This window comes from Pogoniulus pusillus, unplaced genomic scaffold, assembly GCF_015220805.1.
Source record: "Pogoniulus pusillus isolate bPogPus1 unplaced genomic scaffold, bPogPus1.pri scaffold_94_arrow_ctg1, whole genome shotgun sequence".
NCBI classification, from domain to species: domain Eukaryota; kingdom Metazoa; phylum Chordata; class Aves; order Piciformes; family Lybiidae; genus Pogoniulus; species Pogoniulus pusillus.
Genome location: NW_026974735.1, coordinates 57,201 through 74,124, shown reverse-complemented (window position 1 = coordinate 74,124; position 16,924 = coordinate 57,201). Strand labels below are relative to the sequence as shown.

Sequence of the window (16,924 nt, the reverse complement as noted above, 5' to 3'; positions counted from 1 at the left end):
TGTGACTGCAGCTGAAACTGGAGCCCTCTTGGAGCTCTTTCCCCACCAGCAGTCACCTCAGCTCCTCAAACTCACAGAAAGGTTTGAGTTCAAAGGGACCTTCCAGATCACCTTGTTCCAAGCCCTCCTCCATGGGCAAGGACACATTCCCCTAGAGCAGGTTTCTCAGTGCCTTGTCCACACTAGTCTAGAATGGCTGCAGAGGGGGTTCAAGGCTGTGGCCAAGCAGTTCTGCCAGCAGCTGGAGGAAGTGGAGAGCTCTGAGTCCTGAGCAGACGAAGGATAGAAGGAGGTCCCAGAGCAGAGGCTATGGCTCAGCTCAGATCGCCCAGGCCACAATCCTCTGGGGAAAGCCTGTGAAGAAACCAGCATAAAGGGGAGGTGGGGGTGAGGGGTGAGTGGCCCAGCAGCAGAAGGTCTCAAGAGCGCTGGAGAAGCAGCAGCAAGTTGTGTGAGGTGCTCGTCGTGTGAGCCCTCACCTGCAGTCCTGTGTGCAGTTGTGGCGCATTCAACACAAGGATCTGGACCTGCTGGCAGAGCAGCACAGCCTTCAGCGACACCAGCAACCCGAGTGGCATCAGTCAGCGCAGGGGCGGCGCAAAGAGCAGTGGCAGGAGCTGTCGCAGCGCCGTTGCTCCGCGCTGCCAGGCAGAGCTCCCAAACGAGCCTCTGTTTAGGGAGGCAGTGGGGACACGGAGCTGAGAGAGCAGGGCGGGGAGCGAAGGCATCGCGATAGTGCCGAGAGCGGCGCCGGGATCTCGGCCTTGCAGTTTCCGGGCTCCATTGTTGGGCGGCCTCAGGCTGCTGCTGGCTCCATCCGGCCGAGGGCTGTCGGGACCCGTGGATGGCAGCAGACTGAGACCCTGCAGCATGGAGCCGAAGAAGGATCTGTGCCAGAGGCGCCCCGAGACCGAAATGCAGCACGAAGGGAAAGAGAAGGAAGGTAAAGAGGAGGAGGAGGTGGAGGAGGAGGAGGAGGAGGAGGAGGAGGAGGAGGAGGAGGAGGAGGAGGAGGAGGAGGAGGAGGAGGAGGAGGAGGAGGAAGCAGAGAATGAGTTGGAGGAGGACCAGGAGGAAGAGGTGGAGGAAGGGAAAGAGCAGCAGGTTGAAGGTAAAGCTGCCGCGGAGCCCTGTGTGCCAGGGGAGCAGTGCCCCGAGTGCGGGCAGAGCCTCCCGCCCGGCTGGCAGCCGGGGAAGCAGCAGTGCCCCCAGCCTGGCACCCAGCGCTTCATCTGCAGCCACTGCGGCCAGAGGCGCTCCAACCTCCGGCGGCGTCGGGGAGCAATGCAGCCGGACCCCAAGCTTCGGCTGGTGTGCGGCGTGTGTGGCAAGAGCTTTGCCAGCAGCTCTGATCTCAGACGTCATAGTCACATTCACACAGGGGAGAAGCCATACAGCTGTAATGTCTGTGGTAAGAGCTTTGCCAGCAGCTCTGGTCTCAGCAGGCACCGGCAAATGCATGCTGAGAAGAAGCAGTTCCCCTGTGGTGACTGTGGTAAGAGCTTCACCAACAGCACTGCTCTCCTTGAGCACTGGCACGTGCACAGCGGGGAGAAGCCATACAGCTGCGATGAGTGTGGCAAGAGCTTTGCCAGTAGCTCTACTCTCAGGTATCACCGCCAGACACACGCTGGGAAGAAGTTCCCCTGTGGTGACTGCGGCAAGAGCTTCAGCAGCAAATCTACTCTCAATTTTCACCGCAACATCCACACTGGGGAGAAGCCTTACAGCTGTGGTGAGTGTGGCAAGAGCTTCTACAGCAGTACTGCTCTCAGAGTACATCGCCGAAACCATGCTGGGGAGACATTCCCCTGTGCTGAGAGTGGAAAGAGCTTCACTGTCAGGTCCCGCCTTAAGCGTCACTGCCTCACCCATACCGGCGGGAAGCCGTACGTCTGCGATGAGTGCGGCAAGAGCTTTGTCAGCAACGTTTCTCTCAGTTACCACCGCTTCTTGCACACCGGGGAGAAGCCGTACAGATGTGGTGACTGCGGCAAGAGCTTTGTCCGCAGCTCTGCTCTCATCTGTCACCGTTACCTCCACACCGAGGTCGGTCCATACAGCTGCAGTGAGTGCAGCAAGAGCTTCAGCAGCATCACTCACCTCAAAGACCACCATCGCATTCACACCGGGGAGAAGCCGTTCCACTGCGATGACTGCGGCAAGAACTTCACCACCAAATCCCAGCTGAGCAGTCACCGCCATATCCACATCAGGGAGAAGCTGTATGGCAGCAGTGAACCTGGCAAGAGGATTCTCCACAGCTCTGCTCTCAGTCATCACCGCCTCAACCACATCGGAGTGAACCTGCACATCTGCGGTGAGTGTGGCAAGACCTTCGGCAGCATCACTGATCTCAAAGTTCACCACCGCATTCACACTGGGGAGAAGCCATTCCACTGTGGTGACTGTGGCAAGAACTTCACCACCAAATCCCAGCTGACCAATCACCACCGCATCCACACCGGGGAGAAGCCGTACACCTGCGCCGACTGCGGCAAGAGCTTCCGGCAGAGCTACACCCTGACTAAGCACCTGCGCAGCCGCAGGCACCAGAAGAAGAACAGCAACAAAGCATCCATGAGTCCCCACTCCCAGTGATGCCAGGAGGTGCCCAGCAGCCATGTGCCCCTCCTGCCCTCCTGACAGTGCTGGTGCCAGGATGCCCTGCTGGTAGAGCTGCCCCAACCGTAACCATTCTGCCATGATTTGCTGTGCTGGGATGTGTGGTTGCTCTCAGCCAGCACTGTCACCTCCACACTGGGGAGAAGCCAAACACCTGCAGTGACTGTGGCAAGAGCTTTACCAGCAGGTCTATACACAGCCATTCCTGTTGCCTCAACTCCACACAGAAGCCGTGGCTGCAGTGACTGCAGCAACAGCTTCACCACCAGTCCCAGCCTCACAAGCACCTCCTCATCCATGCCCAGCTGAAGACGTAGAGCTGTGGTGGCTGTGCTAAGAAAGAGCTTTGCCAACAGCTCTGCTCTCAGCTATCACTGCCTTGTCTACACCGGGGAGACGCCGTACACCTGTGGTGCCAGTGGTAAGAAAGAGCTTTGCCAACAGCTCTGCTCTCAACTATCACTGCCTTATCTACACCGGGGAGACGTCGTACAACTGTGGTGCCGGTGGCAAGAGGTTACAGCAGAACATTGACCTTACCTAGCACCTGTGGAGCTGCAGCCACCAGACAAAGAAGAGTGGCAGCAAAGCCTCCAAGAGTCCCCACTCCCAGTGATGCCAGGAGGTACCCAGCAGCCATGGGCCCCTCCTGCCCACCTGACAACCCTGGTGCCAAGATACACTGCTAGTAGAGCTACTCCAAGAGTGACCCTTCCGCCTGGTTTTGCTGTCCTGGGATGTGGGGTTGCTGCACCAATAGCACCAGTAACAGCAGTTGCTGCTGTGCCATCCCCAGGCAGAGCACTCAAATGTGCCTTGTTTGGGGGAGGGGGTCAGAGGGCAGAGCAGAGCACTCTGATGACTGGGGTGAGATCTCTAAGCCATGCTGGGTCCCAAGGTGGTCTCCATAAGCCCTGATGATGATGTCAACATCATCACCTTCACCTCACCAACACCAAGACTGGCTTGGTACACTCAGGGATTAAGCAATTGTTGCATGTTGCTGCAAGTTCCATGGAAAATGTGCCTGGGGCAGGGAACAATCCCAATAAAAGATTTACCAAGGCTCTTGCAAGTTCTTCCAACCCAAACCTAGAGTGGTTTAGACTCAAAGGGACCTCAGGGATCATCCAGTTCCAACCCTTCCTCCATAGGCAGAGACACTCTCCAGGCAAAATTTGCCCCCCAGAAACCAAAAAGCTGCATCCAAGCTGCTTGTGACTGCAGCTGAAACTGGAGCCCTCTTGGAGCTCTTTCCCCACCAGCAGTCACCTCAGCTCCTCAAACTCACAGAAAGGTTTGGGTTCAAAGGGACCTTCCAGATCACCTTGTTCCAAGCCCTCCTCCATGGGCAAGGACACATTCCCCTAGAGCAGGTTTCTCAGTGCCTTGTCCACACTAGTCTAGAATGGCTGCAGAGGGGGTTCAAGGCTGTGGCCAAGCAGTTCTGCCAGCAGCTGGAGGAAGTGGAGAGCTCTGAGCCCTGAGCAGACAAAGGGCAGAAGGAGGTCCCAGAGCAGAGGCTATGGCTCAGCTCATATCGCCCAGGCCACAATCCTCTGGGGAAAGCCTGGGAAGAAACCAGCATAAAGGGGAGGTGGGGGTGAGGGGTGAGTGGCCCAGCAGCAGAAGGTCTCAAGAGCGCTGGAGAAGCAGCAGCAAGTTGTGTGAGGTGCTCGTCGTGTGAGCCCTCACCTGCAGTCCTGTGTGCAGTTGTGGCGCATTCAACACAAGGATCTGGACCTGCTGGCAGAGCAGCACAGCCTTCAGCGACACCAGCAACCCGAGTGGCATCAGTCAGCGCAGGGGCGGCGCTAAGAGCAGTGGCAGCAGCTGCCGCAGCGCCGTCGCTCCGCGCTGCCAGGCAGAGCTCCCAAACGAGCCTCTGTTTAGGGAGGCAGTGGGGACACGGAGCTGAGAGAGCAGGGCGGGGAGCGAAGGCATCGCGATAGTGCCGAGAGCGGCGCCGGGATCTCGGCCTTGCGGTTTCCGGGCTCCATTGTTGGGCGGCCTCAGGCTGCTGCTGGCTCCATCCGGCCTCGGGCAGTCGGGACCCGTGGATGGCAGCAGACTGAGACCCTGCAGCATGGAGCCGAAGAAGGATCTGTGCCAGAGCCGCCCCGAGACCGAAATGCAGCACGAAGGGAAAGAGAAGGAAGGTAAAGAGGAGGAGGAGGAGGAGGAGGAGATGGAGGAGGAAGAGGAGGAGAAGGAGGAAGAGGAGGAGGAGGAGGAGGAGGAGGAGGAGGACGACGAGGTGGAGGAGGAGGAGGAGGAGGAGGAGGAGGAGGAGGAGGAGGAGGAGGAGGAGGAGGAGGAGGAGGAGGAGGAGGAGGAGGAGGAGGAGGAGGAGGAGGAGGAGGAGGAGGAGGTGGAGGAGGAGGAGGAGGAGGAGGAGGAGGAGGAGGAGGAGGAGGAGGAGGAGGAGGAGGAGGAGGAGGAGGAGGAGGAGGAGGAGGAGGAGGAGGAGGAGGAGGAGGAGGAGGAGGAGGAGGAGGAGGGGAGGAGGAGGAGGAGGAGGAGGAGGAGGAGGAGGAGGAGGAGGAGGAGGAGGAGGAGGAGGAGGAGGAGGAGGAGGAGAAGATAGCAGAGAATGAGTTGGAGGAGGACCTGGAGGAAGAGGCCGAGGAAGAGAAAGAGCAGCAGGTTGAAGGTGAAGGTAAAGCTGCCGCGAACGCCTCTGTGCCAGGCGAGCAGTGCCCCGAGTGTGGGCAGAGCCTCCCGCCCGGCTGGCAGCCGGGGAAGCAGCAGTGCCCCCAGCCTGGCACCCAGCGCTTCATCTGCAGCCACTGCGGCCAGAGGCGCTCCAGCCTCCGGCGGCGTCGGGGAGCAACGCAGCCGGACCCCAAGCTTCGGCTGGTGTGCGGCGAGTGTGGCAAGAGCTTTGCCAGAAACGATTATCTCAGACGTCACAGTCGCATCCACACCGGGGAGAAGCCATTCAGCTGTGATGTCTGTGGCAAGAGCTTTGCCAGCGGCTCTAGTCTCCGCAGGCACCGGCAAACGCATGCTGAGAAGAAGCCGTTCCCCTGCCGTGACTGTGGTAAGAGCTTCACCAACAGCACTGCTCTGATTGAGCATTGGCACGTGCACACCGGGGAGAAGCCATACAGCTGCACTGTCTGTGGCAAGAGCTATGCCAGCAGCTCTAATCTCACCAATCATCGCCAAAAACATGCTGGGAAGAAGTTCCCCTGTGGTGACTGCGGCAAGAGCTTCAGCAGCAAACCTGCTCTCAATTTTCACCGCAACATCCACACTGGGGAGAAGCCTTACAGCTGTGGTGAGTGTGGCAAGAGCTTCTACAGCAGTACTGCTCTCAGAGTACATCGCCGAAACCATGCTGGGGAGACATTCCCCTGTGCTGAGAGTGGAAAGAGCTTCACTGTCAGGTCCCGCCTTAAGCGTCACTGCCTCACCCATACCGGCGGGAAGCCGTACGTCTGCGATGAGTGCGGCAAGAGCTTTGTCAGCAACGTTTCTCTCAGTTACCACCGCTTCTTGCACACCGGGGAGAAGCCGTACAGATGTGGTGACTGCGGCAAGAGCTTTGTCCGCAGCTCTGCTCTCATCTGTCACCGTTACCTCCACACCGAGGTCGGTCCATACAGCTGCAGTGAGTGCAGCAAGAGCTTCAGCAGCATCACTCACCTCAAAGACCACCATCGCATTCACACCGGGGAGAAGCCGTTCCACTGCGATGACTGCGGCAAGAACTTCACCACCAAATCCCAGCTGAGCAGTCACCGCCATATCCACATCAGGGAGAAGCTGTATGGCAGCAGTGAACCTGGCAAGAGGATTCTCCACAGCTCTGCTCTCAGTCATCACCGCCTCAACAACATCGGAGTGAACCTGCACATCTGCGGTGAGTGTGGCAAGACCTTCGGCAACATCACTCATCTCAAAGTTCACCACCGCATTCACACTGGGGAGAAGCCATTCCACTGTGGTGACTGTGGCAAGAACTTCACCACCAAATCCCAGCTGACCAATCACCACCGCATCCACACCGGGGAGAAGCCGTACACCTGTGCCGACTGCGGCAAGAGCTTCCGGCAGAGCTACACCCTGACTAAGCACCTGCGCAGCCGCAGGCACCAGAAGAAGAACAGCAACAAAGCATCCAAGAGTCCCCACTCCCAGTGATGCCAGGAGGTGCCCAGCAGCCATGTGCCCCTCCTGCCCTCCTGACAGTGCTGGTGCCAGGATGCCCTGCTGGTAGAGCTGGCCCAACCGTAACCATTCTGCCATGATTTGCTGTGCTGGGATGTGTGGTTGCTCTCAGCCAGCACTGTCACCTCCACACTGGGGAGAAGCCAAACACCTGCAGTGACTGTGGCAAGAGCTTTACCAGCAGGTCTATACACAGCCATTCCTGTTGCCTCAACTCCACACAGAAGCCGTGGCTGCAGTGACTGCAGCAACAGCTTCACCACCAGTCCCAGCCTCACAAGCACCTCCTCTCCATGCCCAGCTGAAGACGTAGAGCTGCGGTGACTGTGGTAAGAAAGAGCTTTGCCAACAGCTCTGCTCTCAGCTATCACTGCCTTATCTACACCGGGGAGACGCCGTACAACTGTGGTGCCGGTGGTAAGAAAGAGATTTACCAATAGCTCTGATCTCAGCTATCACTGCCTTATCTACACCGAGGAGACGTCGTACAACTGTGGTGCTGGTGGCAAGAGGTTACAGCAGAACATTGACCTTACCAAGCACCTGTGCAGCTGCAGCCACCAGACAAAGAAGAGTGGCAGCAAAGCCTCCAGGAGTCCCCACTCCCAGTGATGCCAGGAGGTACCCAGCAGCCATGGGCCCCTCCTGCCCACCTGACAACCCTGGTGCCAAGATACACTGCTAGTAGAGCTACTCCAAGAGTGACCCTTCCGCCTGGTTTTGCTGTCCTGGGATGTGGGGTTGCTGCACCAATAGCACCAGTAACAGCAGTTGCTGCTGTGCCATCCCCAGGCAGAGCACTCAAATGTGCCTTGTTTGGGGGAGGGGGTCAGAGGGCAGAGCAGAGCGCTCTGATGACTGGGGTGAGATCTCTAAGCCGTGCTGGGTCCCAAGGTGGTCTCCATAAGCTCTGATGATGATGTCAACATCATCACCTTCACCTCTCCTCACCAACACCAAGACTGGCTTGGTACACTCAGGGATTAAGCAATTGTTGCATGTTGCTGCAAGTTCCATGGAAAATGTGCCTGGAACAGGGAACAATCCCAATAAAAGATTTACCAAGGCTCTTGCAAGTTCTTCCAACCTAATCCTAGAGTGGTTTAGACTCAAAGGGACCTCAGGGATCATCCAGTTCCAACCCTTCCTCCATAGGCAGAGACACTCTCCAGGCAAAATCTGCCCCCCAGAAACCAAAAAGCTGCATCCAAGCTGCTTGTGACTGCAGCTGAAACTGGAGCCCTCTTGGAGCTCTTTCCCCACCAGCAGTCACCTCAGCTCCTCAAACTCACAGAAAGGTTTGAGTTCAAAGGGACCTTCCAGATCACCTTGTTCCAAGCCCTCCTCCATGGGCAAGGACACATTCCCCTAGAGCAGGTTTCTCAGTGCCTTGTCCACACTAGTCTAGAATGGCTGCAGAGGGGGTTCAAGGCTGTGGCCAAGCAGTTCTGCCAGCAGCTGGAGGAAGTGGAGAGCTCTGAGTCCTGAGCAGACGAAGGATAGAAGGAGGTCCCAGAGCAGAGGCTATGGCTCAGCTCAGATCGCCCAGGCCACAATCCTCTGGGGAAAGCCTGTGAAGAAACCAGCATAAAGGGGAGGTGGGGGTGAGGGGTGAGTGGCCCAGCAGCAGAAGGTCTCAAGAGCGCTGGAGAAGCAGCAGCAAGTTGTGTGAGGTGCTCGTCGTGTGAGCCCTCACCTGCAGTCCTGTGTGCAGTTGTGGCGCATTCAACACAAGGATCTGGACCTGCTGGCAGAGCAGCACAGCCTTCAGCGACACCAGCAACCCGAGTGGCATCAGTCAGCGCAGGGGCGGCGCAAAGAGCAGTGGCAGGAGCTGTCGCAGCGCCGTCGCTCCGCGCTGCCAGGCAGAGCTCCCAAACGAGCCTCTGTTTAGGGAGGCAGTGGGGACACGGAGCTGAGAGAGCAGGGCGGGGAGCGAAGGCATCGCGATAGTGCCGAGAGCGGCGCCGGGATCTCGGCCTTGCAGTTTCCGGGCTCCATTGTTGGGCGGCCTCAGGCTGCTGCTGGCTCCATCCGGCCGAGGGCTGTCGGGACCCGTGGATGGCAGCAGACTGAGACCCTGCAGCATGGAGCCGAAGAAGGATCTGTGCCAGAGGCGCCCCGAGACCGAAATGCAGCACGAAGGGAAAGAGAAGGAAGGTAAAGAGGAGGAGGAGGTGGAGGAGGAGGAGGAGGAGGAGGAGGAGGAGGAGGAGGAGGAGGAGGAGGAGGAGGAGGAGGAGGAGGAGGAGGAGGAGGAAGCAGAGAATGAGTTGGAGGAGGACCAGGAGGAAGAGGTGGAGGAAGGGAAAGAGCAGCAGGTTGAAGGGAAAGAGCAGCAGGTTGAAGGTAAAGCTGCCGCGGAGCCCTGTGTGCCAGGGGAGCAGTGCCCCGAGTGCGGGCAGAGCCTCCCGCCCGGCTGGCAGCCGGGGAAGCAGCAGTGCCCCCAGCCTGGCACCCAGCGCTTCATCTGCAGCCACTGCGGCCAGAGGCGCTCCAACCTCCGGCGGCGTCGGGGAGCAATGCAGCCGGACCCCAAGCTTCGGCTGGTGTGCTGCGTGTGTGGCAAGAGCTTTGCCAGCAGCTCTGATCTCAGACGTCATAGTCACATTCACACAGGGGAGAAGCCATACAGCTGTAATGTCTGTGGTAAGAGCTTTGCCAGCAGCTCTGGTCTCAGCAGGCACCGGCAAATGCATGCTGAGAAGAAGCAGTTCCCCTGCCGTGACTGTGGTAAGAGCTTCACCAACAGCACTGCTCTCCTTGAGCACTGGCACGTGCACAGCGGGGAGAAGCCATACAGCTGCGATGAGTGTGGCAAGAGCTTTGCCAGTAGCTCTACTCTCAGGTATCACCGCCAGACACACGCTGGGAAGAAGTTCCCCTGTGGTGACTGCGGCAAGAGCTTCAGCAGCAAATCTACTCTCAATTTTCACCGCAACATCCACACTGGGGAGAAGCCTTACAGCTGTGGTGAGTGTGGCAAGAGCTTCTCCAGCAGTACTGCTCTCAGAGTACATCGCCGAAACCATGCTGGGGAGACATTCCCCTGTGCTGAGTGTGGAAAGAGCTTCCCCTTCAGTTCCCACCTTAAGCGTCACCGCCTCATCCACACCGGCGAGAAGCCGTACGGCTGCGATGAGTGCGGCAAGAGCTTTGTCAGCAACGTTTCTCTCAGTTACCACCGCTTCTTGCACACCGGGGAGAAGCCATACAGATGTGGTGACTGCGGCAAGAGCTTCGTCCACAGCTCTGCTCTCATCTGTCACCGTTACCTCCACACCGGGGTCAGTCCATACAGTTGCAGTGACTGCGGCAAGGGCTTCAGCAGCATCACTTACCTCAAAGTCCACCATCGCATTCACACCGGGGAGAAGCCGTTCCACTGCGATGACTGCGGCAAGAACTTCACCACCAAATCCCAGCTGAGGAGTCACCGCCATATCCACATCAGGGAGAAGCTGTATGGCAGCAGTGAACCTGGCAAGAGCATTCTCCACAGCTCTGCTCTCAGTCATCACTGCCTCAACCACATCGGAGTGAACCTGCACATCTGCGGTGAATGTGGCAAGACCTTCGGCAGCATCACTGATCTCAGAATTCACCATCGCATTCACACTGGGGAGAAGCCATTCCACTGTGGTGACTGTGGCAAGAACTTCACCACCAAATCCCAGCTGACCAATCACCACCGCATCCACACCGGGGAGAAGCTGTACACCTGTGCCGACTGCGGCGAGAGCTTCCGGCAGAGCTACACCCTGACCATGCACCTGCGCAGCCGCAGGCACCAGAAGAAGAGCAGTAACAAAGCATCCAAGGGTCCCCACTCCCTGTGACACTTGGGTGTGCCCAGCAGCCATGTGCTCCGCTTGCCCTCCTGACAGTGCTGGTGCCAGGATGCCCTGCTGGTAGACCAGCCCCATCCGTAACCATTCTGCCATGATTTGCTGTGCTGGGATGTGTGGTTGCTCTCAGCCAGCACTGTCACCTCCACACTGGGGAGAAGCCAAACACCTGCAGTGACTGTGGCAAGAGCTTTACCAGCAGGTCTATACACAGCCATTCCTGTTGCCTCAACTCCACACAGAAGCCGTGGCTGCAGTGACTGCAGCAACAGCTTCACCACCAGTCCCAGCCTCACAAGCACCACAAGCACCTCCTCATCCATGCCCAGCTGAAGACGTAGAGCTGCGGTGACTGTGGTAAGAAAGAGCTTTGCCAACAGCTCTGCTCTCAACCATCACTGCCTTATCTACACCGGGGAGAAGCTGTACAGCTGTGGTGCCGGTGGCAAGAGGTTACAGCAGAACATTGACCTTACCAAGCACCTGTGCAGCTGCAGCCACCAGACAAAGAAGAGTGGCAGCAAAGCCTCCAAGAGTCCCCACTCCCAGTGATACCAGGAGGTACCCAGCAGCCATGGGCCCCTCCTGCCCACCTGACAACCCTGGTGCCAAGATACACTGCTAGTAGAGCTACTCCAAGAGTGACCTTTCCGCCTGGTTTTGCTGTCCTGGGATGTGGGGTTGCTGCACCAATAGCACCAGTAACAGCAGTTGCTGCTGTGCCATCCCCAGGCAGAGCACTCAAATGTGCCTTGTTTGGGGGAGGGGGTCAGAGGGCAGAGCAGAGCACTCTGATGACTGGGGTGAGATCTCTAAGCCGTGCTGGGTCCCAAGGTGGTCTCCATAAGCCTTGATGATGATGTCAACATCATCACCTTGACCTCACCAACACCAAGACTGGCTTGGTACACTCAGGGATGAAGCAACTGTTGCATGTTGCTGCAAGTTCCATGGAAAATGTGCCTGGAGCAGGGAACAATCCCAATAAAAGATTTACCAAGGCTCTTGCAAGTTCTTCCAACCTAATCCTAGAGTGTTTTAGACTCAAAGGGACCTCAGGGATCATCCAGTTCCAACCCTTCCTCCATAGGCAGAGACACTCTCCAGGCAAAATCTGCCCCCCGGAAACCAAAAAGCTGCATCCAAGCTGCTTGTGACTGCAGCTGAAACTGGAGCCCTCTTGGAGCTCTTTCCCCACCAGCAGTCACCTCAGCTCCTCAAACTCACAGAAAGGTTTGAGTTCAAAGGGACCTTCCAGATCACCTTGTTCCAAGCCCTCCTCCATGGGCAAGGACACATTCCCCTAGAGCAGGTTTCTCAGTGCCTTGTCCACACTAGTCTAGAATGGCTGCAGAGGGGGTTCAAGGCTGTGGCCAAGCAGTTCTGCCAGCAGCTGGAGGAAGTGGAAAGCTCTGAGACCTGAGCAGACGAAGGGCAGAAGGAGGTCCCAGAGCAGAGGCTATGGCTCAGCTCAGATCGCCCAGGCCACAATCCTCTGGGGAAAGCCTGGGAAGAAACCAGCATAAAGGGGAGGTGGGGGTGAGGGGTGAGTGGCCCAGCAGCAGAAGGTCTCAAGAGCGCTGGAGAAGCAGCAGCAAGTTGTGTGAGGTGCTCGTCGTGTGAGCCCTCACCTGCAGTCCTGTGTGCAGTTGTGGAGCATTCAACACAAGGATCTGGACCTGCTGGCAGAGCAGCACAGCCTTCAGCGACACCAGCAACCCGAGTGGCATCAGTCAGCGCAGGGGCGGCGCTAAGAGCAGTGGCAGCAGCTGCCGCAGCGCCGTCGCTCCGCGTTGCCAGGCAGAGCTCCCAAACGAGCCTCTGTTTAGGGAGGCAGTGGGGACACGGAGCTGAGAGAGCAGGGCGGGGATCGAAGGCATCGCGATAGTGCCGAGAGCGGCGCCGGGATCTCGGCCTTGCAGTTTCCGGGCTCCATTGTTGGGCGGCCTCAGGCTGCTGCTGGCCCCATCCGGCCTCGGGCTGTCGGGACCCGTGGATGGCAGCAGACTGAGACCCTGCAGCATGGAGCCGAAGAAGGATCTGTGCCAGAGGCGCCCCGAGACCGAAATGCAGCACGAAGGGAAAGAGAAGGAAGGTAAAGAGGAGGAGGAGGAGGAGGAAGCAGAGAATGAGTTGGAGGAGGACCAGGAGGAAGAGGTGGAGGAAGGGAAAGAGCAGCAGGTTGAAGGTAAAGGTGCCGCGGAGCCCTGTGTGCCAGGGGAGCAGTGCCCCGAGTGCGGGCAGAGCCTCCCGCCCGGCTGTCAGCCGGGGAAGCAGCAGTGCCCCCAGCCTGGCACCCAGCGCTTCATCTGCACCCACTGCGGCCAGAGGCGCTCCAGCCTCCGGCGGCGTCGAGGAGCAACGCAGCCGGACCCCAAGCTTCGGCTGGTGTGCGGCGAGTGTGGCAAGAGCTTTGCCAGCAGCTCTGCTCTCAGCCGGCACCGGCAAATGCATGCTGGGAAGCAGTTCTCCTGTGGTGACTGCGGCAAAAGCTTCACCACCAGCTCTGCCCTAATCCGGCACTGGAACGGCCACACCAGGGAGAATCCATACAGCTGCAGGGAGTGTGGCAAGAGTTTCACCACCAGTTCCCGCCTTAACAGTCACCATTGCGTCCACGCTGGAGAGAAGCTCTACGGCTGTAGTGAGTGTGGCAAGAGCTTTACCAGAAACGCTTATCTCATACGTCACAGTCGGATCCACAGCGGGGAGAAGCCATTCAGCTGTGGTGTCTGTGGCAAGAACTTTACCAGGAGCTCTGATCTCAGCAGGCACCGGCAAACACATGCTGAGAAGAAGCAGTTCCCCTGCCGTGACTGTGGGAAGAGCTTCACCAACAGCACTGCTCTCCTTGAGCACTGGCATGTGCACACCGGGGAGAAGCCATACAGCTGCACTGTCTGTGGCAAGAGCTTTACCAGCAGCTCTACTCTCAGCTATCATCGCCAAAAACATGCTGGGAAGAAGTTCCCCTGTGGTGACTGCGGCAAGAGCTTCAGCAGCAAATCTGCTCTCAATTATCACCGCAACATCCACACTGGGGAGAAGCCTTACAGCTGTGGTGAGTGTGGCAAGAGCTTCTCCAGCAGCTCTGCTCTCAGAGTGCATCGCCGAAACCATGCGGGGGAGACATTCCCCTGTGCTGAGTGTGGAAAGAGCTTCACTGTCAGGTCCCGCCTTAAGCGTCACCGCCTCATCCACACCGGCGAGAAGCCATACGGCTGCAATGACTGTGGCAAGAGCTTTGTCAGCAACTTTTCTCTCAGTTACCACCGTCTCCTGCACACTGGTGAGAAGCCATACAGCTGCGGTGACTGCGGCAAGAGCTTTGTCCACAGCTATGCTCTCATCCGTCACCGCCGCATCCACACTGGGGTGAAGCCCTACAGCTGCGGTGAGTGCGGCAAGGGCTTCAGCAGCATCACTGATCTCAGAATCCACCATCGCATTCACACCGGGGAGAAGCCGTTCCACTGCGATGACTGCGGCAAGAACTTCACCACCAAATCCCAGCTGACCAGTCACTACCGTGTCCATGCCAGGGAGAAGCCATATGGCAGCAGTGAACCTGGCAAGAGCATTCTCCACAGCTCTGCTCTCAGTCATCACCGCCTCAACCACATCGGAGCGAACCTGCACATCTGCGGTGAGTGTGGCAAGACCTTCGGCAGCATCACCGACCTCAAAGTTCACCACCGCATTCACACCGGGGAGAAGCCATTCCACTGTGGTGACTGTGGCAAGAACTTCACTACCATATCCCAGCTGACCAATCACCACCGCATCCACACCGGGGAGAAGCCGTACAGCTGCGCCGACTGCGGCGAGAGCTTCCGGCAGAGCTACACCCTGACCATGCACCTGCGCAGCCGCAGGCACCAGAAGAAGAGCAACAACAAAGCATCCAAGGGTCCCCACTCCCAGTGACACTTGGATGTGCCCAGCAGCCATGTGCCCTTCCTGCCCTCCTGACAGTGCTGGTGCCAGGATGCCCTGCTGGTAGAGCTGCCCCAACCGTAACCATTCTGCCATGATTTGCTGTGCTGGGATGTGTGGTTGCTCTCAGCCAGCACTGTCACCTCCACACTGGGGAGAAGCCATACATCTGCAATTTGCTGTCCTGGGATGAGGGGTGGCTGCACCAGTAGCACCAGTTGCTGCTGTGCCATCCAGAGGCACATCCAACCTGGATTTTTTTTGCAATTCTGATTCAGTGACTCTGAGGTCCTGGAGCAGAGGCTGTGGCTTAGGTAGTCCAGGCCACATTGCCCTGGTGTTGGCAACCAGTAGAAAAGGGGGTTGGGGGTGGGAGGAGTACAAACAGCAGAAGGTCTCATGGCTACTGAAGAAGCAGCAGCAGCAATCTGTCAAGGTCCTACTCAAGTGAGTCATCGCCTGCTGTCCTGTGTCTCATTTTGGGGCCTCAAACACAAGGATCTGGAGTAGCAGCAGAGCCCTCACAGCCACCAATCACCGCAGTGGCACCATTAACCCGAGCAGCACCAGTAACCGCAGTGGCGGCGCTAAGACCAGTGGCAGCCTCTACCGCAGCACCGTCGCTCCCTGTTGCCAGGCGGAGCTCCCAAATGAGCCTTTCTTTACAGAAGCAGTGGGGCCCTGGAGCTGAGAGGGGATTGGAGCTATTGCGTCAGTGCTGAGAACGGCGCCAGGATCTTGGCCTTGCAGCTTCCTGGGCTCCCTTGCTGGGTGGCCTCAGGCTCATGTCTTCCCCCTCTGGTCATGGGCACTCAGGTCCCAGTGGTGATAGCGGAGTGGGACACTGAGCATGGAGTCTCAGAAGGAGTTGGACCAGAGCTGCCCAGAGCTCAAAAGGAAGCAGGAAGAGGAGAAAAAAGAGAAAGAGGAGGAGGAGGAGGAAGAAAAAGTTACCCTCAGAGCAAATGGAGCCTCCCATCCGTCTGCCTGCTGGGGAAGCAGAAATGCCTTCAGCCTGGCAGCAATTCACTGTGGCCAGAGCACTACAACACCCAGCGGCAGTGAGAAGGTAACCAGCCGGGCTACAAGCTGCAGCTGGTCTGTGGTGGGTGTGGCAAGAGCTTTGCCAGTAGCTCTGCTCTCAGCCAGCACCCCCAGAAACATGTTGGAAAGAAGCAGTTCCCCTGTGGTGGCTGTGCTAAGAGCTTCACCACCAGTTTCAACCTTAATAGTCACCACCTCATCCACACCGGGAAGAAGCCATGCAGGTGCATTGGTGCATTGATTGTGGCAAGAGCTTTACCAGCAGGTCTGCTCTCAGCCATCACTGTCACCTTCAATCAGAAGCTGTATGGCTGCAGTGACTGCAGCAAGAGCTTCACCACCAGTCCCAGCCTTACAAGCACCTCATCCACGCCCAGGTGAAGATGTAGAGCTGCAGTGACTGTGGTAAGAATGAGCTTTACCAACAGCTCTGCTCTCAGCTATCACTGAGTCATCCATACTAGGAAGCAGCCATGTAGTGCTGTGGCAAGAGGTTACAGCAGAACACTGACCTTACCAAGCACCTGCGCAGCTGCAGCCACCAGACAAAGAAGAGTGGCAGCAAAGCTTCCAGGGTCATCACTCTCAGGGCTGCCAGGGTGTACCCATGGGCCCCTCTTGCCCAGCTGACAACCCTGGTGCCAAGATACACTGCTAGTAGAGCTACTCCAAGAGTGACCCTTCCGCCTGGTTCTGCTGTCCTGGGATGTGGGGTTGCTGCACCAATAGCACCAGTAACAGCAGTTGCTGCTGTGCCATCCCCAAGCAGAACACTCAAATGTGCCTTGTTTGGGGGAAAGCTGATCAGAGGGCAGAGCAGAGCAGTGTGATGACTGGGGTGGGATCTCTAAGCTGGGTCTCACTGTGGTCTCTATAAGCCCTGCTAGATGATGTCACCATCATCACCTTCACCAATCCTCTGCAACACCAACACCGGCTTCGTACGCTCAGGGATGAAGCAACTGTTCCATGTGGCTGCAAGTCAGGGATTCCATGGAAAATGTGCCTGGAGCAAGGAACAATCCCAATAAAAGACTTTCCAAGCCTCTTGCAAGTTCTTCCAACTCAATCCAGACAAAATTTGCCCCCCAGAAACCAAAAAGCTGCATCTAAGCTGCTCTGAAATGCAGCTGAACCTGGAGCCTTCCTGGAGCTCTTTCCCCCCTAGCAGCCACCTCAGTTCCTCAAAGTCACAGACTCACAGAAATGATCTTGTTCCAAACCCCTCTCCCATGAGCAAGGACACCTCTCCCGAGAGCAGGTTGCTCAAGGCCTTATCTAGAAATGGGTCATGG

At 57.7% G+C, this 16,924-nt stretch overlaps 3 protein-coding genes across 3 annotated transcripts; all 3 read left to right on the top strand.

Annotated features, from left to right (window-relative positions):
* Window positions 1-870: 870 nt before the first annotated feature.
* Window positions 871-3,690, top strand: LOC135174596 (oocyte zinc finger protein XlCOF6-like). Its single transcript, XM_064141929.1, has one exon. The coding sequence runs from the start codon at window positions 871-873 to the stop codon at window positions 2,599-2,601; it is 1,731 nt and encodes a 576-aa protein (XP_063997999.1). The 3' UTR covers window positions 2,602-3,690.
* Window positions 3,509-7,877, top strand: LOC135174595 (oocyte zinc finger protein XlCOF6-like). The gene is made up of 3 exons (XM_064141928.1): window positions 3,509-3,594; window positions 4,642-4,784; window positions 5,138-7,877. The coding sequence occupies exons 1-3, from the start codon at window positions 3,509-3,511 to the stop codon at window positions 6,772-6,774; spliced, it is 1,866 nt and encodes a 621-aa protein (XP_063997998.1). The 3' UTR covers window positions 6,775-7,877.
* Window positions 7,878-8,888: 1,011 nt separating this feature from the next.
* LOC135174594 (zinc finger protein 850-like) lies at window positions 8,889-15,891 on the top strand. Its single transcript, XM_064141927.1, has 2 exons — window positions 8,889-10,636; window positions 12,512-15,891. The coding sequence occupies exons 1-2, from the start codon at window positions 8,889-8,891 to the stop codon at window positions 14,574-14,576; spliced, it is 3,813 nt and encodes a 1,270-aa protein (XP_063997997.1). The 3' UTR covers window positions 14,577-15,891.
* The last annotated feature ends 1,033 nt before the right edge of the window (window positions 15,892-16,924 follow it).

What these genes read in the sequence shown, in the direction of transcription:
- LOC135174596 (XM_064141929.1), top strand. Translation starts at nt 871, where the DNA reads ATGGAGCCGAAGAAGGATCTGTGCCAGAGGCGCCCCGAGACCGAAATG.
- LOC135174595 (XM_064141928.1), top strand. Translation starts at nt 3,509, where the DNA reads ATGCTGGGTCCCAAGGTGGTCTCCATAAGCCCTGATGATGATGTCAAC. An exon ending in CCAACACCAAGACTGGCTTG is followed by an intron (nt 3,595 to 4,641) that starts GTACACTCAGGG and finishes GGGCGGCCTCAG; the next exon opens with GCTGCTGCTGGCTCCATCCG. An exon ending in CGAAGGGAAAGAGAAGGAAG is followed by an intron (nt 4,785 to 5,137) that starts GTAAAGAGGAGG and finishes GGGAGGAGGAGG; the next exon opens with AGGAGGAGGAGGAGGAGGAG.
- LOC135174594 (XM_064141927.1), top strand. Translation starts at nt 8,889, where the DNA reads ATGGAGCCGAAGAAGGATCTGTGCCAGAGGCGCCCCGAGACCGAAATG. An exon ending in TCCAAGGGTCCCCACTCCCT is followed by an intron (nt 10,637 to 12,511) that starts GTGACACTTGGG and finishes CTGAGAGAGCAG; the next exon opens with GGCGGGGATCGAAGGCATCG.